This window comes from Frieseomelitta varia, unplaced genomic scaffold, assembly GCF_011392965.1.
Source record: "Frieseomelitta varia isolate USP_RPSP 00005682 unplaced genomic scaffold, Fvar_1.2 scaffold_376, whole genome shotgun sequence".
NCBI lineage: Eukaryota > Metazoa > Arthropoda > Insecta > Hymenoptera > Apidae > Frieseomelitta > Frieseomelitta varia.
The window spans coordinates 292386-314543 of record NW_025110119.1 but is presented as its reverse complement, the minus strand read 5'-3'; the positions used below and the strand labels follow the sequence as shown (position 1 = coordinate 314543).

At 34.9% G+C, this 22158-nt stretch overlaps 1 protein-coding gene and 1 long non-coding RNA gene across 17 annotated transcripts in view; one reads left to right on the top strand and one right to left on the bottom strand.

Moving 5' to 3' along the window:
• Positions 1-21179, bottom strand: part of LOC122531138 (serine/threonine-protein kinase tousled-like 2) — a 29915-nt gene extending 8736 nt beyond the window's left edge. For 2 of the 10 annotated variants that reach the window (XM_043658768.1, XM_043658774.1), the window contains exons 1-3: positions 20272-21179; positions 18622-18813; positions 14344-14429 (exon numbers count right to left, since the gene is read on the bottom strand). In XM_043658768.1, coding sequence (XP_043514703.1) covers positions 14344-14429; positions 18622-18652 — 117 coding nt within the window. In that variant the 5' untranslated portion in view covers positions 18653-18813; positions 20272-21179. Of the gene's footprint in view, positions 1-1203; positions 1728-2748; positions 2875-11151; positions 11227-14343; positions 14430-18621; positions 18957-20271 lie in introns of those variants that run through there. The other 8 variants (XM_043658777.1, XM_043658769.1, XM_043658771.1 and 5 more) reach the window with 8 other exon arrangements.
• Positions 3578-17617, top strand: LOC122531144. Of its 7 annotated transcripts, none has more exons than XR_006307202.1 (8): positions 3578-3713; positions 12192-12651; positions 12724-12832; positions 13039-13617; positions 13953-14070; positions 15027-15580; positions 15684-16036; positions 16142-17617. It is a non-coding gene; the product is annotated as an uncharacterized LOC122531144 (long non-coding RNA). The 7 variants fall into 7 exon arrangements; XR_006307205.1 differs by having other exon boundaries at positions 12192-12832; positions 15027-15185; positions 15281-15580; XR_006307203.1 differs by having other exon boundaries at positions 12192-12832; positions 16142-16336; positions 16498-17617.
• Positions 21180-22158: the final 979 nt, after the last annotated feature.

Genomic DNA, 22158 nt, shown 5'->3' with positions numbered 1-22158 from the left:
CGTTATTATGATTAAAAGTATCGCTACTACAAAGCATTGTAAATATAGATGAATCGTTTAAGGTTACACCTCCGTCATCTTCGCTATTCGGTAACTTTTTCTTTCATGCCTCTTTCAAATTTCGGCCGCATTCAAATTCGTCTCATTCATTACCCGCTAGATTTGTGTACGTACGATTTGTAATATGTCAATGTGACGATTATAAATGTAAAATTATCACAATAAGCAATGCTGCGTGAACTTCCGTATTGTGTCGCGAAATTGTAATGTATTTGTTGACGAAACAAAACATGTGCATTTTGCTTGGCGTGTGTAAGTATTTTTATTCCACTATCTATCAAAGATGTAGTGCAATGTGTTGTGTCATATTCAATTCAGTATTTTATCACGGTGAAGAAATTTTATAAGATGCGCAAACAAAGTGACAACAGTAATATGCTTGAATTAATTTGAATTAATTTAAACTGAAATTGAAATTAATTGAATTAAATTAAATTGCCGAACATACGTTGACAATTAATTAAGAATTAGAACAAAAATAATGAGATGATACAAAAATTTATGAAAATATTACTTTTCTCTGTGGGAATTGTTAGAGGAATTAGAGCTTGCATTCAAATTTTATTTAAATGTCCAAAAACGTGTTGAGTTTAAAAAAAATTAACGCACGTGCAATCATAATGTACCAATGAATACAATTTTCTCACTGAGATTATAGAATATAGTGAATTTGTTTGAAAGTAACAGCGGAACTGCGAAGATTCATCGTAATACTCGTAATACACGCTCATCGTTACTTCATCGCGAATATTACAAAGTAGAAAGAAGAAAAATAAAGAGTGGAAGTGCAATTTAAATTGGAGTCGCACGTAGGTTACAAGGTATCGATAGTTCTGCCTATCGCGATACAGAGAACTTACGTGTAGCCTAAATTAGGATAATGGTGAATTACGAACACACGGGATTCTATGGCTTACGGATGATTCGTTTCACTTTCTTGTACTTTACTGAACATGCCAGCAATCCGACAAAGGATAGAAAACTTCCTTATCGATGGATCAATGTCTGTGCCCGGAACTGGGCTAGAGGGCCGGGGAATCGTTTCTCCGGCAGCGATTTGCCTTTAAGTTAGCTTTGCTATGTGCGCTTGCGTTAGTGTGCGTAAGCAAGGAGGTTACATGGGAAGCAGTAACATATACGAACCCAGTGAATCGGGACATGCGGATTTTACAGTACACTCCTCTTATTCCTCACGACTTGACCCTTTTATGAGCATAATCACGATGTCGTATCGAACGATCCAAATGAGCCACACGTAAGCTATCCTTTCGAACACTCACGAAGTTGGTTCACTTCGTATCTTCTTCAACTATGCAGTTCCTCTTGTAAAAGCGGCGTGCAGTTAGCGCGCCGGGTAAACAGCAACAGCACCAACAGCACCGAGTGCCGTCAATGGCCACGATAAACGGCATTACGCGTACGTTTCACGGGCCACAAGCGAGCCAAAAACCCCAGCGTAGTCTCGTCTAATCGAAACGGAACTGGAACTGTCCGACCACCGTACTGTTCGCATACTACTACCTAGCGGAGGTTTCTCTTTCTCTCTTTCTTGGTCGCTCTCGCACTCCCTCTTTCCCTGCCGCTCTTCTCCTCTCCTATGTACGGCAAATGAGCAACGCGCGAGATTCCGAGATGCGGCAAAAGGTGCAACCTCCACCTCCCCGCGACGGCGCTACTGCCCAACGATCACAACAGACAGGGAAGAGAGAAAGAGAGAAATTACCAGAGTGCGAGAGAGATACCAAGTGAGATCGAGAGACCTGCGAGAGGAAGCAGAGGAGAGGAAGAGGAAGACGACGAGGAGGAGGAGGAGGAGGAGGAGGAGGAGGAGGAGGCGGAGGAGGAGGAGGAGGCGGAGGAGGAGGAGGAGGAGGAAGAGGAGGAGCAGGAGGTGGTGGAGAAGAAGAGAGCAAGCAGAAGTTGGCGAGCTTGGTAGAAAGGGATGGAGGACAAGTTAGAAAGAGAACTAACTGAGTGACGGAGAGGTTTTGTAGGGGTAGGGTCAGGAGAGGCAAAGGGGAGGAAAAGGGAGTCGGAGGGAGGCATATGAGACATTCCTTCAGTGAACGGGTCGACCGAGTGTGAGTGCAAGCGAGCCGGTAAAATCGATGTGGCGAAGTGTAGCTGTGCCACTACGGCGTGCAAAGGGTGTGCTGTACCCTATACGTGATCAGTAATTTGCCTTGTGACGTTGTGTCGTATAGTCAAATACATTACAGTATTAGGTGTTAAATTGTACGTATAGACCAAATCAGATGCGTGTATGGAATGAAATGTTCGCTATATATGTAACAAATATATAGCAAAACAATTTTTTTGAAATAATATATACCTATAATAATATGTTTATCTCTTAATGTGAATCAAATTCTAATATGAATCAAAAAGCAGATATTAAACCGTATATATTTCGGCGGCGTGGTAGTTTTTGTATATTATAATATACTTGTGCGTAAAATTATCTGTATCCTCATTTTTATTTTCTGTTTATATTTGATTTATTTATCATTCTTGTAATAGATATCAGACTTTTAAAATTCTTTTACACGCTACTCATTATGCTAGCCGATATATATTTGCATTTGAAAAGGTCTTCCAGATGACGTGACATTAATTTTAATTCAATAAAATTCCGACACACAATAACGAAATATGTCGAAATCAACGATTCTGAGCAAAGGTACATACCCAGTGCGTATGTATGAACCTGTCGATGTACGTTTGAAGTCAGTTGCAACATTGTTTTATTTCGTAAGATCTTGCACCGACTTGCATGGTCGTGTTAAGTATCATGTATTGAGAGTGGCACCTGCCACGGAACCGAAGAGCGCCCTCACAGTGATTCTACTAGTTACGCTCCTGAAATACGCCGTGCCGACGTGTGTTTCAGCCAGTGCGAGGGCGTATTAGCGAGATGTAGACCTAGTGGTGGGGGATTGAAAGACCAAGCGTACGTGAGATGACGGCTCGGCGAACGAACATAACTGGTCAGACCGGCGGGCTGGCGAGAGCGCACATTACATTTAGGTTGACTCATGCAACGATCCTCGTAACAGCGTTGCGTTTCTACAGTGTCATAGTGCGATTTTATACTGTTTGTTACAGTGCTCAACTTCGTGTTTAATTTTCGTTTTCTTTTCGCGGTTATTTAACTAATTAACTCACGCCTGGATACATTGCCAGTATAATTCGACGATATAGAAGATTGTTGTGATGTCCTATTTGTGTGTTTAGATAGCTAGAAGAATGTTTTTTAAGCGACTTTTACGTTCGCATGTTTGTGATTACGTTACTGTGATACTTGTTCTTTTTAATAATTTCAATATGTAATTGTTTTGTTATCCACAATTGTTACTACTCGTTATGCGCACTTGATATTGTGGTTGGTTTTATATCACTTCTACAACTGTTGTTATCACTTCTACAAAAACTGCGAACTTTAATAAAACAACGAAATATCGCAGTACGGAAGCAATTACTAAACAGTGTCAGCGTTTATGCGTGCTTTCTGTTTCCTGACGGCACGGTTGAACAAGACGACGGAATAGAAGTACCTTATACTATCGATGCGATACACTCAGGCAAGGAGCAACGTTGCAATATTTCGGATGCTGTGACAACATCGCATCAACATAGTATTTCCATTTCTCGATGTATGTACCGAATACATAGTTCCAGTATCTTTACTTAACGAACGTACCAGTTCGTTCTAAAAAAAAACTCGCTTTCGCGAAATATCGAATTCACGTTAGAATTTTCACGGAGCGTTCGATATTAGACTTAAGCGTATTTGTAATAATTCGATTTGTGAAATAAAAATTTTAAATTGTAACAATTTTAGAAATTTCTTAAACTAACGAGAATATTTCGATAATTTAATTGCAGAATTATAATGTGACGTTTGAATAAAAGCGTTGAATAAGAGAATTTCTAAATGTTCATACAAAAAAAAAAAAAAAAAAAAAAAATTTCGTTTCTTTAAACAAAAATATTCAAGCAACAGTGTTTCAAGATTCTTCAACTAAAGCAAACGTCTTATAACGAAATGCCGTGATATCTCTGGATTCTATTTGATATCAAATTTAAAAAATTTACAAGATACACATGTAAATAACAAATAAAATAAGAAAGAGTTCGAGAACACGTTAAATATAAATATTTAACAAAAAAATAGGATGGAGGTGTATGTGTGTGTGTGTGTATGCGTGTGTGGATACGCGTTTAGCTCCTAGACCTTGCAATGCCATTCGATTGTAGAAAACAGTGGCGACAACAGTCAGCAACGTTCGACGTGACGGCAACATAGCAATGACTACCCCCACTCTTTCATGGAAGGAACCACTGTTTTCCCCTCCATGTGTTGCCTTAGCCCCCTCCAATGAACTCCCAATAGGTCGCACGCTCATTAGCCCAGTCGCGCACGATTCTCCCTCTCCACCCCGTGTAGTCGCATGTCTCTGGCCGATCAGCTGGTCGGCCACGCGGCGTTGCCTCGTTGCCTTGGCTTGCGCTCTGCTCACTGTTCACAGCCACGCGGTTTTCTGTGTACACCGTTTCAGGAAAAGTTAGGTACGTTCCGGTGTCCCGTGCAAGCGGCGTGTGCGCATTGCACGCTACGAATTCTCGTTATTTCGCTCGAATTGAAATATTCTTTTTTTTTTTTTTTTTAATATAGCGCGACTTTTATCGAATATTTTAATTGATTTTAGATTTGCGACACGTTTATTTATTTATTTATTTATTTCGTTTTCATTTTTTCAAAATCATTTCTTGCACTTTTTATTACCTTCCGATGGTGTGTTGTTCAATGTGTTACGTTTTACGCAAGTTCCGGTACGAATCGTTTAATAATTGATAGTAAGAAGCATAAAACTGGTGTGTCGATATTATCTTAAATGACAATGAAAAAAATTTTTTGCTAGATTGTTTATAGTTCCATGTGATAGAAGAAATTAATAGATAAATTAAAGGAGTTTAGAAGCAAATATGTAAAATAATAAATAAACAGCGAATATGACAGTTATAACAATTGTGAATATGCAAAAACGTGGCATATGTATAGATGCAAAAATACATAAAAATCAAAAGGAAATATTAAAAAAGATTTTTACTCGTGTTTCAATTTCTGTTCTATAAAAATATGAATTTTATATGAGCATTCACATTATGATATGTTCTTAGGAAAATCGCTAAATGATTATATAATATAATACGTATCCTGATGTTGTATAACGATTAATAATACCATTAAATATATAATGAAAATGTAGATTAGAAATGTTCCACATTGATGTAAAAAAAAATGTACTGTGAAAACAATAGAGAGCATAACTTGCATAATTTGCATGTATTATATCTATAAATAAAAGATTATGAAGGTAACACCATTGAAAGAAAAGAAATAAAACGATTAAATATTGACTGCTTATGAAAGCAACAGCTACAAAATGTAGTAATCGATCTCGCAAATTAATTATAGAAAAATATGAATGACGAACGCAGTATGATAGTTCCTACGATAGATCGTAAAACGCAGATGTTAGTTTATACATCTTGTAATAACTTGTTAATTTTTCAAAATTGCTCCATTTTCTCTATGTTTAACATATTATAATATGTTATACATATTATAAATAATGAAAGATCAATATTTAGATTTACATTTGTTCAATTTAATGTTTTGAAATAGTAAATGTAATTTGTTAAAAATATGCATTATGAATATTGTAGGTTGTCAATCGAATTCAAATCCATGCTTTATGCTGTCCATTAAAGTAATTAAATATTTGAATCTCGAAAAAGTTTCTTACTTTTTGTAGTACGAGAATTGTAAACGTGCATACGTTTAAATTGATAATTGAAACATATGCGCGTGACATTAATGATCATAGTTGCATAAATTATTATTAGACATACAAGAGACATATGGAATTCAGAAATATGTCCGACTGAGGAACTAATATATACTTTGACGTAAAACATTCGTATTTTAATATCAATGATACTTTCTCAATCATTACTAGGAATTTTATATAAAATTGTCGCAAAGTTTCATTAATAATTTGTATAATGTAACTTGTGGGTTATATTATATATGAGATTTAAAATAAAACTTAGGGTGGGGCTCAAGTATATGAACCTTAACCAAATACTAAACTAGGAAGATCAGTAACGATCGAATGCTCTAGTTCTTCTACGTGGCACTAGATGGTTGTTGGTAGCGACCTCTTTATTACGGTAAAAAAACTGTTTTTTTGACCAACAATAATTTTGAACAAAATGTTTCAGGTTGTAGCAAAAATGCATTTTCAAGATCATTCATCCATATTCTTATTTCGTCTCACGTAATTAAGATACACATTCGCGAAAAAGTAGACGAGAGAGGAGTCTTTTTACGTAAAAATAATTTATTATTATTGCTAAATAATATGTAATAAAAATTTCTCAGAAATTAAAGAATCGTTACAATGGTTCACAGGGAATTCACTAGACGCTCATGATTTGATAACTTTCTGAGAATTCTACGAGTGCTAATATCAAGGAGGAAAAATTCATTCGTACGTGTAGATTTATATATAATATTTCAATGGATGTTACAAAGAATTATCATCTAGCGACATTTCTAATACTAGAATATACGAGCATAAGAGCAGCACAGAAATAGTTTGAACAATTTGAAAAATGTTTGTATTTGAAAGAAAAAAAAAGAAAGTATATAACGTTTTTCCATTTCCAGTTTAGAATAAATCAGTACTGAAAATTCACTGCATTGAATGATCCTATTCATTGCTATGAATTAACACATATCGTACAGATATTGTTATCCGTGTTCGTTACAAATTCAAATAATAAAATAATTAGTAAATTCAAATAATAATTTCCATTTTTCTCTCAATATAATTGTGTCTTAGAGAATTAATTATTCAAATTTAAGTGTTAAGGGAATGAAACAAGTAATCTCTTATACAAATGAATAAGATTTATGGAAGAATCAAATAGCCAGACAAGATAGAATTAGAAGCTAACGAATGACAAATGACAGAAAAATGAGGAATGTAAGACAAGCAAGTATATTTTTTTTTTTTATTTGCGGATATTAAAATATCAGCAGTCGGCGAAAGACATCCAATTCTGTGTCCAATGTGATGGTAGATGCAGATGGTAATGTAGATTGCGGATTGGGTTTTAGGTGTCGCCCCCTTTACCGCGTTGTATCACAGATGAGGTATAAAATAGACCTGACATTCAATGTATTTTTGTGTCACACGGTTTGGGAGTTTGCGAGTACTCTTATCATTTTCATGTCGCTTCCAACGTTACCGATTTAACAACCGAATAAAATTGCAACACTTACAGTGATACGAAGTTAAAATTAACTATGGTGAATCACTCGTTTCCAAAATAAAATTTGGACCAATATAAATATGTTAAAAAGCATGTCTTTCAAATCTAAGCTTCTTTTTAAATCCAGGAGAAATTATTTTTTTCTTAACTTATTATTAAAATATAAAAAGAGCAATAAGAGAAATATGAGACAATATAATTCTGTATCAGTTGATACTTATTAATACTTGTTTGACACATTTTTTTTTTTTTTCAAAACTACACATATATAAAAAATCTGATAGTGAGGGAACAGACGATATTGCAGACCTAATTCCTATTTTTACTCCTTAGTCCTTTTCTATTTTTACCGTAACTTTTTAATAAAATTCCAAACGACTTGCGCTTGTATAAAAATTCTTATGCATGCACATAGAATATTGATAAAATTTAGAAGACTATCATCTTTATCTAATTCAACTGAGGAATTGAGCACTCGGAATTTCGTAATTCCAAGAATTGTTTAGGCTACGAAAGTTGCATGTATCTTTTAATTACTACTGTTCATAAGCTTTTGCTCGTAAGAGCAAATAGAGATACATTAACAATACGCGGTACAATAAACTACTTTTTTTTTTTTAGCCATGAAAGTCTTATTTAGTATATTGTCCACAATGAATCCGAATAATTGGATCAGTAACAATGTGATCAGTTCAGCTAATCGAAAGTTCTAATATCAGATATACGTGAGACAAGTGTGAGATAGTAATCCGTGAAAAATATACATTACGATACCAAGCTTTGGCAGAGTAGATTAGGAATGTAGACTACAACGGTCACCGAGAGGAAAGCTAAAAAATCACTGGCACTTTCAAGGACAAGGAAGAAGTCCCAAGCATCGGTAACTCGAAAAAAGGTTTCTAAGAACATTGAAACACGAGCCTATTCGTACGTGTTTGGTTCTCAAGGTTGGTAGGTAGGTATGTATAAACCTTCCATGCAATGTGCGTAGTACCCACTTACTATCGAAAGGATCAATACGGGGGACATGCACCAACAACTTGCTTGCTTTCATGAATCTCCCTCGCTAAGTCTTGGTTACGAGTCAATGTAACCCATTACACTTTTAATGCCGAGAAAAATATTTCCCTCGTCTCGATAGTCCTAATACCGTCATACGGCGAGAAACAGCACCCACAATCTTCATTTCCTATCTAAGTTTAATGTAATTTGCTTCTTTTTACGTATTGCTCGAAATTTATTAATCCATTTCGTCAAAATAGGGACGCGTGTGTGCATATGGAAATCGTAGGAACAGCGAGGATAAAAATATGTCCTGTTAGAGGTGCAAATGTTCACACAAACAAACAATCGAACGGTGAATTTTTTAAAATTTCCTCCCCCCCGTGAAAATACGTCTTCTTCCTCCAACTTGATGGGTCTTCGTATTATAAAACGAAATCAAGTACATACGCGTCTATATTTATCTACACGTCGTTATGTAGGACGGTTGTTTTGTGTGCGTGTTATATGAATAAATAAGGTAAAGTCTGATCTAAAAACGATCAAATGCCACCACGCGTGTACGCGTGTGAGCCCGCGAGCATTACAGACGTGCATTTCCGAATGTAACCATTCGTTCTGGCCGAGATTCTAAAAACTTCAGAGAATTAAAATCGTAAACTCAATCGGAATAACACGCATCTTGAATTTCTTCTCGGAAAAAAAAAAAGGGGCCATGCTCGTAGGTGACTCTCTGGTCATATCCTTCAACCTCTCTGATTTCCGGCATCTTATGATCGGACCGGTTCGGGATAACTCGTGCATGCTCGTAAGCTCTGAACGTTCGATATTGTAAATTATGTAATTGCAATATCCTTATTTACAAATTCCTTCGTCGTTACAATGCTTCCTCGGTTCGAAAAGCAGTTCGAACGCTACGAATTTCTGAGCAGAGGTATATAAGGTTGTTTTAATGCACGGAGTAATGCTCAAAATTCTACAAGAAGAATTATTATTATCCAGTTCCTCCCGAATAGATAAACGAACGCCACCGTTTTCGTGAGCACGTGAAAAATTTTCTTTTCTAATCGTTATCCTCGCACACGTCTTATCAGAGGGGTGAATACCACCCTTGTACGAACGTGACTACGAGGCTCGTGGCAATGAATTAAAATGAATGATCGGAATATGAACGAACGCGAGATTGAGAGTGCGTGTCACACGTCCCTGGCTGATGATCGAATTGTTTTGTCGGAAAGGAGTATTAGGTCATGCTGAAAATATCCGTGGTTTTTTCCGTAGTTTTAATGCCATCTATGCATTTTAAACGCTGTGTGAACACGATTCGATCTATGAACGTGCATCACTATTGATCGAATCGATCATTCGAAGATCGAGCGTAGAAATTTACGAAAAAAAAATTATACACTGTATATACGAATAACTGACGTTTCAATGATAAAAAAAAAAAAAAAAAGAAATTATATTGCGAACTCTAATAAACAAATTGATAAATTTTCCACTAAAATGAAACGTTCCATAAACTCCTTGTTACAAAAATCAAGATAATTGCCGTTTTATCTGAATCCTTATCGTCGTGTATCACTTTCATGCTTGACGTTTCATTTCGTTCTAAATATAATGCCTATAATGTTTACACGAATCGATCACGTGCGTGTATCTTCGCAAAGAGAGAAAATATTTTTGAATACAAAGTTCACGTTCGTCAATAGTTTTGTAAACGCGGATAGTTTTGCAAAACTATCGTGCAACATCGAGAGAAAAAAAAAAAAGAAAGAAAAAAGAAATCACGCGTGTCAACGCGAGTGGAATTTCGAGTGCAAAGGGGTTAAGAAAATAACTTCGTCAAATTATGTTCAACATTAACGATAGGCATCGTGTAAACACTTATGTTCAGTGATTCATTGTCAATTTATCTCCTGACCTGACCTTAACCATCTGGTTTGGTAAACATGAAATCAGCCATGATCTGCAACTACAATGAATCACACAGTATGTTAATATGAATTAAAGTGTGAAACGGTTCGCAACGCGGTACAATATCTGAATAATCTATCCTCGATGTGTCTATGAATGAAATTAGAAAAAAAAAGAAAAAAGAAACAAATTAGAGACAAAGAAGGTCGATTGTGTGCAAATTTCGTTCAAATCGATCGATAATGAAACGGAAAAGATGTTTAATCCTATACAATGGGATTTGATTAAAGTGAGTTCGATAGTGAGAAAGGCTCGAAACTATCGATAGCTGCTGCGTTTCAAGTAACATCCGCCGGAGGCGAGTAGTGTCGTTAATGGTGGGTAGGAAGTAGAATTGCGAGAGAAGGGGAGAAGCAGAAGGAACGGACGTGCATATTCGGCTTCTGTAGGGAGTATAACACGACCCGATACGATTCGATACGATCCGACATGATTCGACATGGTCGTCACAAGCTATAGTATTATACACGTTGTGTACAAACGAATCGATCAATTGTTTCATTAATGTTACGTTATCATTTGCAACGCTGTTAAGTACACGCGCTATTGTCTGATTGGTACTTAGAAACCCGAACAAAAGGCTAAATTTACGAAATTGATATCACGACAAGTCATTTATATATAACGTCATTCAAACAATTGACGAGAGTAAAGTCGTCTCTCGTCGATTTCAATGATCTTCAAATATACGATCGTCGTTACCGTGTACGCGCATTGTATTCGCAATTGAGTATCGATTATATTACTCGTTATTTCTCTTTCACTCACTCGGAATTCTCGAAACACCTATCCAGATAAGCGTCAAGATATGGTCTTGGACTATGGATGCTCTCGTGGGTAGTCCTGTAAATACATAATATCAAAAAATACTTTCGCGTATAGATCTTTGGGACTAAAGCCGAGCGATGGTTATAGCAGTGGGTCAAGAAAGTTTTAGCCTTTCTCCACTGACTTTTTTTTTTTTTACAGAAAGAAATGATGCAGTAAGAAAAAAAAAAAAACTACTCGCATGAAAATTAGGAGAAGTATCGAAGTCGTTTGAAAAAAAAAGGAAAAAAAAAATATGCAAGCCCTCGGAATTGCCAGTTTTTGCAAATTCTTCAGAGAATTAGATTTCTAGTTATAGTTAAACAATTGTTAAACTATAGTTATTCCTAGTTAATATATATATATAATAGTTAAACAATTGTTATTGCTATAGTTAAACATCCAGCTGTCTATAATTTAGTACTTGCTGGTCTAAAATTCATCTATTAATACAGTTCCGATGTTATAGCTATAACTATAATGTCACAGTAAACCAAGGACATATTTGTATATATTTCGTTAAAAGTGAGGGATCTTCTCTGGTAAGTTTTAGCACAAAAACAAACTCGTATCAACACGGCGGATCTCTGCATTTACAGAATATCTTACAATGGAAACCGTTGCCCATGGAAGCATGGCTTTCGTGCCGCGATCTGTGTTCACTCGACCAGAGGGCGTAATAAACATTGCTCTACAAACATAATTAGTTCCTTTACATAAACCGCTGGCAATGAATTATCGACAACCTCGTCCTTTCTTGTTTCATCCTTTCCGCCATTGCTTTTTCCCAAATTTCTTAGCTAGTCAATGTTTATACACCATCAGTGTATTTTCTTGAAAATTATAAATATCATTATCTAGACGAAAATAGTAAAAGAAAATTTTATCATCTTTTTCTCTTTGTTTGTCGTCAATTTTAGTCGATTTGCGCATAAACTTTCTACCCTATTTCATATCACTATCATCGGTGGCTTACGTCATGATTTTTTTTGTTTGTTTAGGTTATCTTTTAACGCAGAATTGTCATGGTTCATTATCGCTGTATGGAATAGCGCGATGAATATTAGCGTCTTTAAAATTACAAAAACGGGAGATTTTGTGCGATGAAAGTTATACCACATACAACGAGAAGTATGCGTGCCCTACTGGTAGAAGTTAAAAAATTTGAAAATCTTGATGTACAAATATACACAGTTATATATAAGTATATGAAAAAGATGTAATTGTACATGTCAGATCACAAAAATCAATAAATAATTCAGTATGTTTAAAATCAATTACAATTGTTTCAAACGAAATATAATTGTTTGTCTCGTTGATCGGAAGTCCCGAAGTACCAATTCGAAAGAAGAGACCGTCATCTATATCTAAACGCTGCCGAGGCAGAAATATAACTTCTAGCGGCATTCCAGTTGAAAAAAGATATGGTCGGGAATGCAGAAACCACTTGATCGACATTGGGTAAATATGTTCTAACGCACGAACGTTGCCAAAATATTTCAGAGTAATAATCTTCGATTGAGAGATTTCCAGTATTAGAACGTCACCGAGCAAAACCGAAGACGAGAAATTGGAGCTGTTTTTGGAAGAAAATCCATCCCAGACAACAATTTGGAATCACTTGATTTACTACCCACTTTACGTAAGTCGAGGTTCTATTATAGAGAAACAATTTTTCTGCTATGTAACTACGAAGTTCCTAGCTCCATTTTTTTTTCTCTCTTTCTTTCTTTCTCTTTTGGTAAATAAAGAGCCGAAGATTTACGTGAAAAAGACGCATTAATCAAATTTTTTTTTTTCCACGAGCAATGCATCATTCTCGAAACAATATGCGATTTCATGCTCCAGGAGGATAGATTAGGGTTACACATCGGATATTGTGACTCGGAGAGACGTCCGTGAGAGTCGACCGTGGAACATGGTCGTCACAGAGCCTAGGAATGCAAGGCGGATCAGAACGGGGACTGCCCTTCGCAAACTCTCGAAGTTTCGCAAATGTTCGGCCGCACGAGATAATCCAAGCTTGGTAACAAGATGATACACTTGGGACGGAGAATCTCGCGTACAAGCAATTGAGATCCTGAGAAGTTATCTATCAGATAACAGCGAACTGTGAACGCCAGCGAGAGTATAACATGGCAAAATGTAATACGTAACGAACCCCCGTTTCGTACTTGTAGTCGTTGCGGTCGGTGATAGGCTTGTTTTGTACATATCGAGAACTGTTTGTCTACAACATTCGAAGAAGCGAGACGAAACGAACGAAAGAAAAATTCCAACGTATTCTACATGGGGAAATTCGGCCAATAATTTTTGTTCGTGACTGTACTCGAGCGCAAAAACTGTGGCCACTGTGTGACCAAAAGGCGGATTCGCCTGCTCAGAATAATAAACCTGCTATGACCTAATGGCGAACGTATGCGGTCGGTAATTATCATTTCAATTTCAAATTCGAATTAACATTAGAACTACCAAAAGTGATCGAAATAACCAATTTATAATTTTTGTTAGATAATTTCGTAGACGTACGTAACAGTGTATTCTCAAAGATAAAGACGTTAAATAATTTTTCGTAAAATATATAAATAAAATAAAGTATATATATTTCTGAAGCTTGTGCTACAAAGTTTCTCTATTTTTTTTTATTTATTTATTTATTTATTTTAATGTCTCTGATGGAAATATTATGCTTCAATCACAAAGGTGGTTCTAGTGATAAATAAAATCTTATTACTGTGAAGTAAGCTGAATTTTTGTTCCAGATGGTAGTTTCCCAAACAATTGTGAACAATTGTATTCCTTTAATAATATTTACTCGTGTATTCTTCTACCTAATGTATTCCTTTAATGATCATTTGAACGCTATAATACTCGCGAGGAGTAAGTGGACATCTATCCTAGACACTAAATAAACAAATTTTTTCCACAGCACATACAAACTTTCCCGTTTCACTTCATTGTCATCGATTACGTTCGAACGTGTCTTCCTTACTTCAATCTACTTGACTCGACTCGACTTGTGATATTTAAACATGTGAAGGAAATAACACACGGGACTAACACGCACGTAAAGATAAAAATGAACGAAATGCGAAAGAAGAAAAGGGGAGGGGGTGAGAGAGATAGAAAAAGTACACGCGAAAAATAGCTTACCCGTGCTCCGAGAAAACGGGCCTCCAATAACTCCTGCTTCCTTGGGTCCAGGGTGGCCTGAAAGTGCTCCATCTTGACACCAGCGCCTAGAAAAACAGCATCGCGATTGTTAAATCAAACCGAGGGATTAGAAGCAAATTTCACGAATGAAACAGTAAATTTAGATATCTTTCTTTCTCTTTCTCTCTCTCGACAAGGAGACGTTTTAACGCCGAGGCTATCCCAAAATGCACCAAAACGAAATGGTACACGATGTAGAGTTTGGGAAAATTATATGTCTTTTCGGGAGCTTGAAATTTATTTGTTGTTTTTTTTTTCGTACAATAAGTGTTGAACGAAAAAAAAAAAAAAATCAACTTTATTCACCGGTTAAAAATATACCAAAACAACAATAAAGTTGAAGCACAAAGCAGAAACTTTATTCGGAGTGGAACAGAGGTTCACCAAATTTGGTGCACGCGGCATTCAAAGTGTTAAGCACGTAAAGAGATTACCGAAAGTAGAAACAACAGTTTCTACGAAACAATTTTCTTTGCTTTATTGTCTCGAATCATGTATCATCGATGTTAGAGATGCCCCCATTAAATCAAACTCTCTCTCTTATAATTTTTCGTATCGTAAAATAGTTTAGAGTAAGACTCGTAATGTGGCGATATTAAAGGAATTTAATATGTATTTTTCAGATGATGCTGTCACTCGATAAAAAAAAGAAAAGAAAAAGATCAGAGGAAAAAGATCGATCGATCTTTCTGGAATCGTACTAATGATATTCACGGTAATGATATCTTACGACGACACTGATAAAAAATCAAACCACGACCGCGGAAGAATTTTAGTTAGAGGTGTGCCCCGAGTAACATACGATTTTCTACCCAATAACAAAATCAAAGGCTTCACGTGGTGTTCATTGAATTGAGAATTCCCTTTGATTCGTCAGATAACTGTCTCTTAGTTGGTAAGACTGGTGACACCGGAAGTTAAACGGAAGGCGACGCAGGTAGATAAAGAAGATGTGCAAGAAAACGGGAAATAGAGAAATTACAAATGTACTCGACAGAAGCTTCCAGACAGTGCTGTCCCATTAGTCCATCGCTGTTGACTTTCCTAAGGCAGAACATTCGAAAAGAAAAATGACCGAGACACAAAGAATGATCAGTGATTAGAGGTCTGAAATTCAAGGTCGACGACAATGAGGACGTTAGGGAAATTTTCAGGCTAGAAGAAAGGAGGGCCTGAAGTAAGTAATAAAATATTCGACATATCCAGATATTTGATTCTTTTCAATTTTCTTGTCGAGTTTCTTCGCGAAACGATGATAAAATTGAATGAAAATATTTCAGGTAACGAAGAGAAGAATTGCAAAGAATAACTACTTACATGATCATGTGTACTCGCAATAAAATGCAAAGAAACAATGATCAAAGATTTGTCTAGAGGAACAGTCTGCAAGATGACAAATTCTTAGAACGAGGAAGAAGTATTTGTTAAAGTTCTCGGTTGTTAAAATTCTCTTAGCTCTTAACGAGATCGAGACGTTGTTTTCAACAGTAAGAAAAGTTTAAAGAGCAACGAGTAAGATTAAGGTATAATATGACATGAGTGGAGGGAAAATCGACAATTCAGAACGTGTGGTCTAAAAGAGGAAAGTTTTTGCCATGTTTGGAATCGTAGCGGAACGTGCGGAAGGGCAGAGGTAGGAACGAAGAAAAAAGTTGTACACACATACACACACATATATATATATATATATATATATAGTAGAGAATTTAAAAGAATTCTAACCGAAGGAATGTTAAAGACAGGCAGAGACCTCCGCAATATGTTTGCAAGGGGGTGATCGTCTTTCTGATCACAGCGAAAGAAAAACCTGGAAAGGGATCTAGATCTTGCTGAATCCAATGGAAACGGCGGCTGCGACATTAAACTAATTGTAGAGAAGATTCCGCACATTTTGCAAAATTACTGTTACGTTAATTTTACAAAATTTCCAGGAGTGAGTATCTTGTGAATATCACTATTTTCACTGAAGTAAATTAATGTTTCAGCATAAACTATTTCACGTTTCATAGACTACTATGTTTCTGTTATAAAATCGATTTTTTTTTTTTTTTCACGCTAAATAATCGAAAATGAGTAATTTGGTATTTTTCTGAGAAATAATTCAGGGACACGTTGGAAGATTTGGACTTGGAGGAAATCTCTTTGACCTTGCTGAGAACTTCGAACGTCTCGCGTTCGTTCGGATATCGTCTCACCCTTATCAAAAGGGAGCAGACCAAGAGCGCATGGAAGGATAGTCGCGACACTCAAGATGTCGTCGACTGGGAAAATTAACATCTTCTATTCAGAAAATAGATTTCACTCAACATTCGAATGGAACAAGCACGAACGTACATTGCCGGCCATAAATATTTGAATATCTATTATAAAATAAATATTTCATCTTTTCTTTCATTTTCCAAGATACATGGAGGTATTTCAATTCCGTCTTTGACGATTAAATATTTTAAATCGAACGAAAAAAGATAAAAACAATACAAAACTTTGGTTTTCTCAGACGTTTCGAAACGGTAGATAAGATGCGTTAACTAACGATTTTATTGTGAATTTATGATTTTCTTCTCATACTACGCGTGAAATATTAATTAAAATAAAAATTTGTCAGAGTTCGCCAATAAATCTAGTGCCAGTACAATACTTATGTGTGCATTTCAAATTAAATATATTTGTTTCATCGCGAGTACGATTCGCATCAGTTCTCCTAATTAAAATATATCGTGGTTGAACAATTACTCGACAATGTTTACTACATGTTCGCATTATGATCGAAAAATTAACAGAGAAAAACATAACACGATAAAAGACAAACGTTGAATTATATTTCACTCTTGGAAAATAGAACCAAAATTTTCGACTATTCAAATTGATATCCGACATACAAATTTGATAAAAAAATATGTCAAAGACTATTTATCATTTTCTATTATGAAACAAAATAATTATGCCAAAATTTCAATTTCAATTTAATTATCTGTAACACTCCATGAAATACAGAATGTACACCACCTCACATAAAATAAAACATATGCGTAAGCCTAAAGTGATATTTAATGTTTCAGCTAAATATAATTATAGTTTTAGAAATGTTCAACAAGTTTATGCGTACAAAAATTGGAATTTTTCAATGTAGATCATTCTAAATGACAAGGACATTGAAATATTTTTTACTAATACCTTTTTTAATTTACCTGAGAAAAGTTATGAAAATTGTCCATATTAAAATTTATTATTAAAAATTCAGCAGTCAGTTAAAAAGAAAAAGAAGGATCCACTTTTTTACTTCTATAAAATTTAATTATGCAATCTTATGCTACAATTTTATTTATGCATTCAATTTGAATTTTATTTGTATTTAATTTGACTTTGAGCTTTTTAAGGAATCTTAACTGAGACCTTTAATATCATATCTCAGTTAATAACAGAAAACAATATTACATAATCATACATTTAATTAATGTAAAATAAATGCAACAAAATGAAAAGTTCTTATAATAGTATTTTTAATAATTTAGTCTCATCATGCTATGACTAAGGAATACGTAACATTCACTTAAATAAAATAAAATAAATAAAAAGTATTAAAATAAGCATTGACTAATTATTATGTGCAAAAGATTGTGTAATTGCATTTATATATATGTAAAATTTACAATTAATTGTAAACATAAACATGCAACATTTATTTCATCTATATAAATTATAAACAAGCCACAGCATTATATTAATAATTCTAATTTTTTAATATCTAATATAACTTTAAGCAAATATATTAGTAAAAGAATAAGAACTACCGTGCTTTTCAGGTTAATAAATTATATCTATGTAAATTATAATAAATTATTAATCTGTTGTAAATAATAAAATGACAATAGGATTCACTTTTATATGCAATATTTTATTTTATTTAACAGACTAAAGAATATAAAAAGCAAAAGTATATCTGTTATGTCTTGTCTATCGAAAGCAACAATCTGCAGGATTTTTGTAACTTTAATGATAAAAAGTAAGAGTATATCTATAATTCATAATTTTATAGTCTACTTGTAATCAAAAGCAAAATTGTGAATCATATTTCTCTACTATTTTCTCATTACTGAAATATCATATACTAATAGATCTTTTAATTTCAATATTCCAGTAGTTTCATGTGATAAGAGTGTTTGTCTAACTTAAATTAAAGAATGCGTATTCATAAAATATAAAAACTATAAAACTTACCACCACCAGAATTCCAACAATTATCAGTCATCCCTGTTTATCCATCTGTAAAGTTGGCACTATATTATTACACTGACATCCAATTTGTTCTATTATATCACATCACAAATATATTTTGTCAGAAATATGCACTCTTGATGCACTTTTGTCAGTTTCTTGAAATCGTTAAATAAACTCCTAGCTTCGTCGAATCTTCATACACCAATAAGAGCAAATGTTATATTAGAAATTTCACAACACTCTTTGCATACAATATCAAGTATTTCTATGAATTATCTCCATGGATATATTTGTTTTAACCCCCCTTAATTACCAAATTTCACATTTTTATATTTACTCCAATTTTAAGAAAAAAGATACTGAAACTTTTAATATTAATATAGATCACTTTTGCATTTCAATTGATATTCTAATGTATTGTTCTATATATATACAATATTGTTGTATTTAGTTTATTAAATAGATTGGATTAAAAGATGAGTCATTTTCTATGCAGTGACAAAGCGTTCATGTCAGATGTGTAACAAAATATACACTGTGATTTAAAACTAAATTATCCAAAAGTTTTTTTTTTGATAAAAAAAAGTTAGTTTCTCAATTTTATAATATTTTTAATTGAACATAAATATACCTGTACAGAACAATATCTATCTCTTTCCAAAATTCTAATATCACAATTTCATGCATATGATCTCTCAAAAAGGTTCATATTTTTATTTTCTTTTTACAGTGATAAATTTTTTAAATAACAATCCATACTGCTTATATAGTGATAGTATCTAGAAAAATGACTGCCACATTAACCCCAAGAATATATTAGACAAACAAGAACACATCTGAATGAGGGATGATTAGTCAAACGGTGTAATGAAATATAAAATAATCTGCCGAAATCTCGTCCTGATTGTGCTTTCAAATGATCGAAATTCACGTAAATGGAGGATATTCCACTGAATATTAAGAAGAGGTTATGAAACCTTGTAAATAAATGAAAACCACATCGAAGGCGATACGGTGTCACGGAATGACTGACGATTCGTTAAAGTTAACGGAGAATCGAATCATTTCGAAACAAGATATCGTTCGCTCGAAGTGCGGTAAAGAACTGTATCACAGGCTGTATTACAGTCAACTCAAAGCTTGAAACAAAGTACAAAGTCGTTTTTGTCGCGCGACCAAATCAGTGAGAGAACCACCCCCTTATAATTTTTTTCCTCTCAACAACGCCTTGAGAATCCGGGGACTCGTTTGGCAAACTTCAATATATTACCATATATGGTCAATCGGGAATCATATTGTCATAACAAATTTGCAAGACGGTGTGTTTAACGAGCGAAAAGATTTCAAAGGAGCAGGCTACTTGGAAACTAGACTTGACATCGTGACGATTCTTACGAAAGCACAGAGAAACGATCGTGATACACACGATTATGAACGACCTAGTGGTACAACAGGGTATCTCTCTGTATTGTCCGTGTTACACCGTTTCCCCTCCCCATCACCGTTCGTTCCTTCGCTACTTCCTTAGATAATTCTATCTTTTTTCATACTGACCAGCAAGGTTAAATGCTCATCAATGTGAAACAATGTATGCGTCGTGTTCGTGAATTTCAGTGGTCGGTTAACAAATGCCCTGTTCTGTTAACATACCTTGTGAAACATAATAAAAACACCCGTTTCTTCCTCCTACTTAGTTTTTGTCCCTTTCCTCTCTGCTCTATCTAACTACCTTTTTCCTTCTCTTTCACGGCATAGCGCATTTTGCTTATCGAAAGAAAGGGGAAAACTCATCTGGAAAATGGCTGCCACCAGCCAGTTACCGATTTATCCCTTTCTCGCATAGCTAGTCTCAACGTGAGATTGTAACAAGTAAGAAAACGTGAACTCAGCGAATACTCTTTTCTATTTAACACAGTGGATCGTTGTTATGATCGGAACACCGATTACGCGACAGCACAAAATGTATATTCTAGACGCCGGCACATACACGTAATAATATCGCACTACTTGCTACTCCGTGAGAGTATACGTACTAGTTTTTTCCTCCAGAAATCTTACGGCAAATCTTTCTTTTTATCACCTGTACATAAGCAACGGAACACTTCGTCAACACGCGGCGATCTATCACGGGAAAGTCACCGTAGCGGACAGTAACCATCAGCGTCTTAAAATCACTCCAAATTTTCTTTTGCACGTATTTCAACGACAGTGACGTCGCTTCACCATGGCACTCGCACGAGTTTCTCTGTCTCACTCGCATCAATAGTCTCTTTCGCCACCTTACGACTTCGGGTATTATCGGTGAACTACGATGTTTATTCGGCACATCGGCTGACCAGTCACTGTTCACACCGAGATCGTCTCTGCTCTCTTCGTTTACCTATTACATTGCTACTTTCTGATAGGCACTACTGTCGCTAACTAGACTTCCAATTAGCGAAAACACATGTACAGGGACCAATCACTTTTAACAACCGAAATCCATTTTCCGTCCGGCTCGTTAGCTTTGCCTGAGAATGCAAAATAATTCACTTATCACCGAATAAGAAAAATCGTCTTCTTACGGAACCACCACATCGTGCTCATTAATCTACTTAGGCATACGTACGCAGTACAATGTGTATGCATGTGCTGGCAGAGCATTCGGTGCAGAGAAGCATGATACGCGCTTTAAAATGAAATTGTACCAATTATGAGCGCATGGCATACAGGTGCATTCGCATTTCAACTTGCCACTTATATTCTAGCGCCGTGACTTATGGTGTTATCGTACCGAGCGGAATTGTGCGTATTAATTTTCGCTTTGAAGACCGAAACGATGTAGTCCTCGTCGATGCCAGTTATTCATTTACCGATGCTTTTATAATTAATCTTATTTTTCTGCAAGGGTGTAACAAATATAGTTAAGTCTTTGAACCTGCAATCCGCTTAAAATATTACTTGAATCGATATTTCTTTTTATAGACATTGATATTTCCCTTTCATTAATTATTGTTTTAAAAATAAAATTCACACGTAACTCTATACATAACTCCAAATGTTTTCTCGTGTTGAACTTCAAGATTTTACAAGTTAAAATTATAGTTCATTTATTTTCAAACACTTCGTAATGTATTTGTAAGTCATGCTTATACACACTTATTGCATAAAAATACCTAAGGTTAAGGAGCGTAATACGTAGAATTTTTTATATTTACATGTACAAATGTTTTAGAAAATTGAATGTAATGCTTGTTTTTTAAAGTAGATGTTTTTTTTTATTGTGTATTCTCAAATAAAACTTTTGAATAAATATGATGGTCCTTTCTTTTAATATTCATCAATTCGAGGAATTTTTTGCCGCGATTATCCTAGCCGCCATCTAATATCATAGATATTATCGATTTTTTTGTATAATTATTACAAAGAGGAAAAGTTATAATATAATTTACTAGTGAAAAATATCCTAAAAAAAGTATTTCGAATAAAATCTAAAGAAAATAAACTAAGGAAGTATAAGTTCGACTCGAGTTTATTCGAGGTTTGCTAAGATTAGAT